Source organism: Emydura macquarii, unplaced genomic scaffold (genome assembly GCF_026122565.2).
Source record: "Emydura macquarii macquarii isolate MOO-44397 ecotype Brisbane River unplaced genomic scaffold, CSIRO-AGI_Emac_v2 contig_1876, whole genome shotgun sequence".
Classification (NCBI taxonomy): domain Eukaryota; kingdom Metazoa; phylum Chordata; order Testudines; family Chelidae; genus Emydura; species Emydura macquarii.
The window spans coordinates 4,561,659-4,571,916 of NW_027132013.1; the positions used below are offsets into that span (position 1 = coordinate 4,561,659).

Here is a 10,258-nt window from a genome sequence, read left to right on the forward strand (position 1 = left end):
GCAGGGCACTCAGATCAGTCATCCCTCTTTGATCTGAAATAGCCCCAATCTGTTGACCTTCAGGGCAGACTGTGAAGCACTCTTCTCATTCCAGAATTCTGAGGGGATAGGGCCAAGCTAAGGTCTGGTATTTGTGAGTGGGATGGAGTATTTAGGGGAGGAAGGGTGAAGGAAGGGCTGAATTTTTTTTATTTTCAGTTTGTTATTTTCTGGTTTGGGTTTATATTTGTTGGAACAATAATACAGTGTTTTTAACAAATGTCAAAGGCACCTACATAAAGTGTCAGCATCTGCTGTATGTATAAATTTGAAAAAATAAAATCAAAGAGCTTAAAAAGTAATTCGTTTTTAACTCATTGACTAGACTGTGAACAGTCCATGTACAATTTCTTACTTTCAGCAGCTGGTCCTTGTCATCCAGTTCTTTCTGCAGCATGTCTATCACCTGTGTTCTACCCAGCATGACTTCCTCCTTTTCATGTAGCTTCTGTTTCAATGCCTTTAGTAACTAGGCAGGAAATAAAGGAATTACATTTTACAGGAAAGAAAAAAAAAAAAGGAGAGGCATTTCTTCCATTTTCTCAAAATATCACCTGAGCTGTGCCTCACAGAAGTGCAGTATCTATAACCTGCTCATTCTTGTCTATCCTCCTGCAGAGCTATCGAATTCAAAGTAAGTCAGTGGGTTCCCACTGCCAACATACCTGTTCCAGATCAGTTCTGGCATCGGATTTAGCAATTAATTTAAAGAGTTCTTGCTCATGTTTCTGGGCTTGTCCAACCAGTTCCTTTTCCTTTTCCTGGATAATATTCTGAAACATGCGTATCTGAAAACAAATTATAAAAAATAAATTTGAAACAACCCCTAGTGCATACATATATGCATGACAGCATCATTTTTTAAAAATGTAACCAGTTAAATATACTAGTATTGACCATTCTAAGACCAACTTTTATTCTCAGTTACACCAGTGTAAATCTAAAGTAACACAAATGAAGTCAATGGATTTTAACCAGAGTAAATCCAACTTTAGTAAAGGTAGAATTTGGCCCCAAGGGAATATGTAGTGAATGTCTTTACAAATATAAAGGAAGTATTTTTTTTGTTTGACTTCACACACATCCATCCTCTTACCTTGGTTGTTTCCCTTCTAATTTTTTAACCTTTCATTCCTATAAACACATGCCTAACCTTTAGCCACTTCTATACTGGTTCTCCCACTCCTTCCCAAATTCAAGCCATTTAGTACTGCTGCCTTCCCATAAACATACCTGTTTTCCATTTCCAAACTTGTCTTTCTTGGTCACCTCACAAGTTTTGTCAGGAACAGATATAAAACCATGGTGGCCTGACCATTAATATTAAAAAAACATTTTCTTTTTTAACATGATCAGTCATGTTAGCTCCAGTGTCCTATCTAGATTTTTATTTGAGTAATTACATTTTGCATCTTCAAAACAGCTTCTGTAATTTCACTTTTTGTCCCAAAATTATTAGCTGTATGGTTATTCAATAGCTACAGTCACCTTGGTGGTGAAAATCAGCATTTCTAAGTGGGTAAAGTAATATCTAAATATAATCTGTAAAGCACTTTATAAAATAAAGGTTTAATCCTGTGAGGTGCTCAGCAAGCTTATCTCCCACTAAAACCAGAGAGCTGACCTCAGTGGGAGTTGAATGTATGAAGCACCATACAAGAATGGATACAATTGTTACTACTACTTGTATACTGATTTGCTCTCTCAGTTCCACATCTTTAAGGTACTTTAAGACTCTCTTGCCCATTCCCCCCTTAGTTAATCAGCTGTCTCAGTTCTAGCTACGTTTTTTTATAACTCTATACAGCTTCTTTAGCTTCTTCTGTATAAGCAAGCTGCTTTAACCAAATGAAGGGAAAAAAACACTAGTTTTATTTAACTGTTCTCAAAAGTGTGCCAAGGTACTTCACAGAACAAATAAAAAGGGGGGTCCTTGCCCTGAATAGTTTTAGACATGTTGTTAGGCTAGGGTCTAAACAATAACAGAAGGGATGAGGAAGAGGACACAGGTTATAGTAATATGACGACACTATTAGTTATGGCATGTGCACATTTGGTGATGAATTTTGATAGGGTGGATGGGCACAGAGGTACAAGTAGGTTTTGGACTTTTGCTCAGTTGAACTCATAATCACCCAGTTAACCATTAGATTTCCTCCTCCCACAATGTTTAAATCTCCATTAATTTCAGTGACACAAGCCACACACGGAACATTAAAAACTATGTTTCCTAATTCACTGTAACACAAACTATAATTACCATCTACATCATTGTTGAAGGGATCTTCAAAAATCAAGAACTACAAATGTAAATTAATTGTTGAGATATAGTGGATGTGCCAGGTACCAATATATCAACTCCGGGCACCAAAGAATTAATATTTTTTTACAATTTGTTCACCTACATTTTCCATATACATAGCTTCTCTTTCCTGGAAATGATCTTTCTCTTTGCTCTGAAGGTTTTTAAGACTCTCAATCTGTTCCTGGAGTAGGCTACATCTTTCTTCGCTGTCTCCAACCTTCCTGGTAAGGTTTTGAACTAGAATCTGCATGCTCTGCAGTGAAGACTCTTTCACGGACAGCTGATTCTTTGGCGTGCAAGATAGAAACAATTAGAGAAATGTAGACAGGACTAAAAAAAAAATTACAGCATTGTGAATTCATTAGCCTCTCCCAAGCTAAACCGATCTTAGATTTAGATTACAACTTTTGTTTTAAGTTGTCAGTGAAATTTGCCAATTCATTCCAAAATATTATTAAGAATTATTTCAAGATGTTTTTGCAAGTTGGACTGGAAAAAAGTTATGCACAAATAAAAATCTATCTATTTAACTGGAAATCATTAACAGAGGACTTTTGTTCATACAAGCAATGGTGCAAGACTTGTGCTTAGGGGCATGCTCCCTAATATAACATAGAAGACCCTCTGACCCTCACATTTGGGGATGAGAACCCACATAGGTCTATGCAGATTTGCCACAAGCTGTCATTAACATAAACACATTAGTGGTGTACCTTTAATTCTTCATTAGGGGCAAGTGTTCCTTTGGCAACATTGCTTGAGTCATATGCTAACTGCAAATCAATGATGTAGGCTTCTTTTTCAGCTAATTTCTTTTCCTTCTCTGCAAGCATGGCATCCATTTCAGCCCCTCGCTGATGCTGGGCCTCCAATTCAGCAATCTGAGAATGAAAAGATTACTACATTTGTAATTTGCATTTCTATCACCCCCAGAAGTATAGAAGGGATAGCATGATCACTCCACATACTACCTCTTCCAAGTTACTGAGACCATTAAAGTCCAGTTTCTGACATGATCAAATTTTGACTGCAATGTATAAATATTGAGCCTGGTGTTGGCCCTATTTTCCAGGCAGTTTCTGCATAATCAGCATTCTTGCAGTTCTCCATTGCCAGCAGAAGTATTTGCAGATGAGGCCTCTGTCCAGCACACCTACAGCCCGGCCCTAGGGGATGCCATCACCTGTTTACATTTACTCCCATTGTTGCCAAAAAATAACAAGCCAAAGAAAATAGAAGTCAGACACCATTTTGAGCCAAAATCTGAGAGTGGGAAAGCTATCAATATCCCTATTCACAGAATTCCCAACTCCAGCTATTTGTAAACCTCAGCAAAAACAAATTTAAGACCTGACTCCTCACCAATAAAATGAATGGCAAAACTTCCATTTCCTTCAATGGGCAGGATCTGGCATTCTATCTGTACTGATATCTCTATAGGCCATTTTCACAACACATCTATTCCACTTTTATATTGAGTGGTTTAAAAATCACCTGGTTAACATCACATAAAATCCTACCTTTTTTTGTAGTTCTTCATTTTTTTGTGTATTCTGGAATTCTAGTTCTTCAACCTTCCTTCTAAGTACTAGTAATTTCCCACGGTTAGCTGCAGCATTTTCCTGGTCACCATCTCTAGATACCTATATGTAAATAGGGAGATTTTAGCCTCTGAAGTCAAATAAAAGACTTCTATAACACCACTTATGCAGACAGTACTGATGGGCAAATTATCATTCTAATTATGAAATACTACTGTATATTTCAGAGGTCCTCAGGACCACAGTATTTTGAGTGTCCCAATAAGATGCTAAACAAAGAAGAAGCCCCAATATTTATAGACTCACACTCATAGACTTTAAGGTCAGAAGGGACAAATATGATCATCTAGTCTGACGTCCCACATAATGCAGGCCACAGAACCTCACCCACCCACTCCTGTAATAGACCCCTAACCTATGACTGAGTTATTGAAATCCGCAAATCATGGTTTAAAGACTTTAAGATACAAAGAATCCAACAGCAAGTGACCCATGCCTCATGCTGCAGCGGAGGCAAAAAAAGCCCAGGGCCTGTGCCAATCTGCCCCTGGGGGAAAATTCCTTCCTGACCCCAAATATGGCGATCAGTTGAACCCTGAGAATGTGGGCAAGACTCACCAGCCAGACACCCAAGAAAGAATTCTCTGTAGTAACTCAGAACCCACCCCATCAAACGTCCCATTACAGGCCATTGGCATACTTACCACCAGTAGTCAAAGATCAGTTAATTGCCAAATCAGGCTGTCCCATCATACCATCCCCTCCATAAATTTATCAAGCTCAGTTTTGAAGCCAGCTAGGTTTTTTGCCCCCACTGCTCCCCTTGGAAGGCTATTCTAGAACTTCACTCCTCTGATGGTTAGAAACCTATGTCTAATTTCAAGTCTAAATTTCCTGATGGCCAGTTTATATCCATTTGCTCTTGTGTTCACACTGGCGCTGAACTTAAATAATTCCTCTCCCTCCCTGGTATTTATCCCTCTGATATATTTATAGAGAGCAAAATTGAAGTACATCAGGTTGACCCCATATGCTGGATGGACATATATTATCCGGTACAAACAGTAAGTCCATGCATTTCTCCTGGCAAGCACAATACACTTAGCTAGGAAGGAACAGGAAAGGAAAAGGATGATGAGAGGAGGGAAAAGAGGTTATTTCTGAGAAGTATATATCACTGTTCTGAAGTGAAACATTATTACCTGGAATTCTGTAAAAAATATACTAGATAATTGATTTGTAGAAATTATTTACAATAAAAAAACATGCATCTACAAATCTGACAACCTAATTATATGTTTTGCAAACAAGTACCAGTGATCTTCATCACAGATCAGAAGTGTATTAGTAGGTTAACTGTTAAACTACCAGCCACTGTACGCTTTGAAGATACATAACTCCAAAAGGCTAATAGTTTTTATATCCAATTTCAGCAGTTTTCTAAAACCAAACAAACAAGATTACAGTGTTAATACGATTGTTTTACAAGCTGCACATACAACTGTGCTAATGTGCCAAACATCATGCTGTTTTAAAGAAATACAGTCATCTTAAACTGATGTATTTGTAAAAACAATTTTAAACCCATATTTATGATAAAACTTCCATTACTGAATGAAAGCTTCTTAACATCTAATTTACAGTTTGCCATTGATGCCATTTATATATTTTTCACATTTGGCCTTGGATAATAAAAATTGACTAGCCCACTTCACTTTTGCTTGTAGTTGTTTTCTAACTAGTTTCCTTTTCTAGTTCTCATGTGTTAGCAGGATGGAGAAGAATATGGACTGCAAACATCTAAAGGGAATGGTTATTCCAATAAAAATAAACTGTTTCCATTACATTTTGAAGAGAATGTTCATAGAAACATTTCTTAATTTTTGTAGAAAGCTATAAAAAGTGGATGGGTCAATGAATATACAAGACAGATGGAAAAACACATACACAAAACCTGCATTTTGATCTTAATTTAATCCCACCTCAGATCATAGATTTTACAATCAAGTCCACCCACGCAAATCTGATTGTAGGAGCATGGTCTCAAGTCTAATTTTAAAAATGAAAGGCAAACTCACTCTTTTTTTTTGCTCTGCTTTTTTCTCTTGTCCTTCAGATCCTGATGATTGCTTTTTAAGTTCTTCCAGTTGCGAAGTCAGCGATGTCACCTTGGCTTTATTTTGTAGCTTTAGTTTGGAAAGCTTGGCTTCCGAAGCTTCTTTTTCTTCCTATCAACATCAGATTATTTCACAGATATGGAATTAGCTATAACGTGATTGATCTACACAAACAGCTTAATTATTCAGTAACTTTTACCAAAATACATAATCATAAAAAAGAATTACCAAGAATTCCGATCCCCACAAGGACATTTTAACTTCATGCCCTGGAGCCCTGCAACTATAAAGCAGCTTGATAATATTCCTTTCATTACTGCTAAGTGTTTGCACTGGGCTACTATGACACTGACAGGTATTGCAACTTAAGAGTCAATGTCACACTAAAAATTATATATTAAAAGAAATTTTCCTTGCCTTTGTTAGTAATAGTACTTCAAGGCCTAAACCTTCAAAAGTAAATAGTGATTTTGGGTGCATTTGTTTTCAGATGCCCTGCTGCAGACACCTAAGGGCCGTATTTTTGTAAGGTAGATGCTCAGCAGTTTAAAAAGCTGAGCTACTGTCTCAGCTGGGACAATGTAACTGGGATGAAGTGCTCCACTTCCTTAGAGACAAACTAAATACTACACTGATATTACAAATGCTGGTCACTTAATCATTTGTGCTTTTGGAGAGTTATATTTAGAGTCACAACACTGCAGTGGAATGTTTAATTAAAAATCATTTGGCTTGGTTTAATTTGATTTAACGAAAACATCTTTGTTCAATGTTATGTTTTGTAAAAGGCCGTATTTTGAAACTTATTTTTAGACTATGCTAACATGAAAATATCCCATTAAAACAGAAGGGTGAAAACACATCTTTCAAGAACTCACTACAAATATGAGGCCTAATAGAAGGAGTCAGTGATGAAAACCCCTCATTAGTCTATAGGGCATTTAGTATCAATTCCTTCCATTTACTGTGGCCAAAAATCAAGGATAACATGCAATACCGTAAGGAATACAGAAGTTATGATGGAAAGAAATTTGGAGGAAAAGTAGATTATTGTATTTAAAGCAGTTGTTTGGGATAAGTTTGCATCCTAACTGATAGCCAAACAACATTTTGGACAAGATTAGGTTCCATATTTAGCCTAAAAGGAGAAAAAGGTCCCTGTCTAGCTTTGCACAACCTTCAATTTGCAATTGATAATTGCCCCCCACATTTATCAGGAGCATTTATTCTTTCCTGGGGACCACCTGTTGCCTGTGTAATACTCAAAGTTGGTTACAATTCTGGAAACAGAAAGTAAATTGGTAGGAAGCTGTAACGTATCCCCATGCACATGCAAACTGTGATCACTGCTTCCTTAGTCCCCAATATTGATATAACTGACTCTTAAGCCTGTTTTTAGGAAAAAGTTTATTCACCCAAGAAAACATGACTGCAGTTCATTTTTTTCTGTAGCTGACCAGTTACCTTGATGTGTACACACAGTACCTTTAACTGATGATCCCTATTCCGAAGTTCATTATCCTTCTCTCTGATAAGCTCTTTGAGCTGCGTTACCAGTTGTTCAGTACGTGTCAGCTGTTCAGTCAAATCAGCCACCGACATATTTGCTACTTCTTGAGAGCCATGAGCCTACAGATATTAAGTACACTTTTGAACAGACAAAATGGTGCAGACAATGCTGGCTATGAACAAATCAGAGTCATCAGCTTTTCAGCCAACCCAATTAAGCAAGGTATAGTATTTCCCCCCTTTTTAAACATTAAACATACTGTCCAGACAGCATCAGGATAATCTGTCAAATATAAGCAACAGACACAGCACTGAAATAAAGCCATTGTAACTGAAATCTCCGTAACAGTTTGATCCCTTCAGTGCAAACAAGACTAAACTGTACTACAATACAGTGGGGACACTAAGCTGTTATAACCTACCATGATAAAGATATCCCTGTTTTGTTTTTCCCCTTCCATTACTCTCTGTATGCTTGACTATCTTTCCACTCTGAACTCTTTGGAGCACAGACTGTCCCTTTCTGTCTGCCTGAAAAGTGCCTAGCACATTGTAGATGCTACCATAAACAATAAAAATTTCTAGTTTTGTTTTGTAGTATTGACTGGAAATGAGAAGTCACTTCAACAGAAGTATGATCATTTGCCAAACAAAGGCATGAGAGCAGAAATCTAGGCAATGGGTGGAATGCATGCTCCTATCAGGACAAGTCTAAGGGAGAGTTCTTGAAAATATCCAAGGAATCTATACCACCCTATGCTTTAAAAACAGAGCCAGCTTAAAAACTAAAAAAGAAAGGGGAGAAAAGTGGCATTTTCCCTCCGTCTCACCGCAAAAGTTTTGTTTTTTTAAAAAAGAGTTGGCATAAAATTACAGCATTAGTTATTTTACAAACCCATTTATGTTGCTTTTAGAAACTTTTCATTTGTAGAGGGATAAGAAATGGTGCACAGAAATTTCTACCAATTACTAGAAGAGATTAATAGTTTCACTGAATTATAACCTGGCAGTACTTTCTGCAGAAAACATGAAAACTCTTCCCATTACAAGATATAAGAGTCATACCATTAAATATAATAATTTGGAAAATGGCAAAAATAACCCAAAGCCTCAAAAGTCTGCATTTTAAATCTAATACTGATGTCTAATATTCAGTATGATTTTATTTCTTGAGGATCTCAGCTGGTGTTAATGCAATTAATGATGTATACAGCCAAGTACTAGCCTGCAAAAAAGAGGCTGATTTAATGTTTATGTGACTTCTGTTGATTTTTTCTTAAGTCAAGACAAACAGGTTGAAGGTAAGCAGTATGAGTGTGGTTAGGCACTGTGGATTAAAAGCTGATTGGACTGGGAACAGGAAGCCACCATGACCTTTAGTGACTTCAAACTATCTTGGCAGAACAGGTTAAGCAGGTTAAATAATACTCTTTGCAAAAAAGCAGATACTTATTACCACATCTTGAATTGAAATTTCAAAAAATCCACAATTTTTTTAAAGTCAGCACTTTAAAAAAAAAAGTTAAATACTTACTGCTGCTTTGGGGGACGAATCATCTCCAGTGCCCCATTTCCACATAGTTTCAAGATGGCTATGAGAAAGAATATGGAAAAACAATTATATTGCTATGAATATTAGTATTATTTAGATAACTATACACATAACAGGTATGTTTTCTGCAAATTTTTTCTCTCAATCCAAGATAATTCAAGTTAATTTAATATGTTTAAAAAACCCCAGCATCTCATTGCATTTGCTGAAAGATGATTGGAACTTTGATACCCAAGTCATGTCATGACTTGCTAATGATTATTAAAAAATTGCTGTTTAATTCTTTTGTACATTATGTTACTGCTGCAGACTGGAAACCAGTAAAGTATCAATGTAGTAGAAAGTGAGAGCTTGAGACATGAGGCCTAGTATAACAGGCCAGGTATGAGGCCTTGAAGCCTGAGATAAAGTAATGGCTAAGCCCTGCTGTTATAAAGCAAAGTTAGCAGAAGTTAGGCTGTGAATGCTGGCAGGCTCACAGTAACTGGCAAGAACAGAGCTGGTATTGCAAACACACACACATTCCTAAAGAAGCACCAGGTACAGAACACTCAGACAAACACGTTCCAGAAAGGTATCAAAACATCCCAATACCCCAAAAGATATCAAGGGCTTACTGACCCCTCAGAACGACAATATGATGGATAAAGATGTTTTGACCGAACCATTCAGTACAAGGTAAAAGGCGGGTATCTTACCACATCAAAGGGTGGTAACTTACTACCTCAGAGGGACAATATGCAATTTGTTTGAATCAGTGTATAAAAGAGGGTTTCAAGGGGAGTGTCTTTGTCTGGCCAAGCGAGGATCAGAAAGTCCCGTCGTTACTGAGCTGGTCCACTGTCACAAGCATATACGTATTAAGTATACTTATAGCACGTATAGGGTGCTTTTTACCATGCTCAATTGGCAATAAACTTGGCCTGGTGCCTTTGTTACTGAAACAGATCTATGGTCTTACTGGATAATCCAATCGTGGTTTGGGGTCTCAGTTATCTGTGCAGAGCTGGAACAGCATACACACTGGGAGAACACACATGCAGCCAACAACTGACAACAATCAACATTATCATTCCAAATATTTTAGGAAATTGAACTGAAAAAGACTGTGAAAAATGTAAGTGCCTTAAGGTACTTTTTGGCCTTAGTGCTATTTCCATCTACAAACAAAAAGGTTCAGACTGTACTCAGTTTG

At 37.2% G+C, this 10,258-nt stretch overlaps 1 protein-coding gene across 1 annotated transcript in view; it reads right to left on the minus strand.

Moving 5' to 3' along the window:
- LOC137159356 (golgin subfamily B member 1-like) overlaps nt 1-9,138 on the minus strand; it is a 54,177-nt gene extending 45,039 nt beyond the window's left edge. Inside the window, exons 1-8 of the mRNA XM_067557526.1 lie at nt 9,046-9,138; nt 7,488-7,631; nt 5,964-6,113; nt 3,865-3,987; nt 3,058-3,225; nt 2,445-2,630; nt 705-827; nt 395-508 (exon numbers count right to left, since the gene is read on the minus strand). Of these exons, the coding sequence (XP_067413627.1) occupies nt 395-508; nt 705-827; nt 2,445-2,630; nt 3,058-3,225; nt 3,865-3,987; nt 5,964-6,113; nt 7,488-7,631; nt 9,046-9,090 (1,053 nt within the window). The 5' untranslated portion in view covers nt 9,091-9,138. The remainder of the gene's footprint in view (nt 1-394; nt 509-704; nt 828-2,444; nt 2,631-3,057; nt 3,226-3,864; nt 3,988-5,963; nt 6,114-7,487; nt 7,632-9,045) is intronic.
- Nucleotides 9,139-10,258: the final 1,120 nt, after the last annotated feature.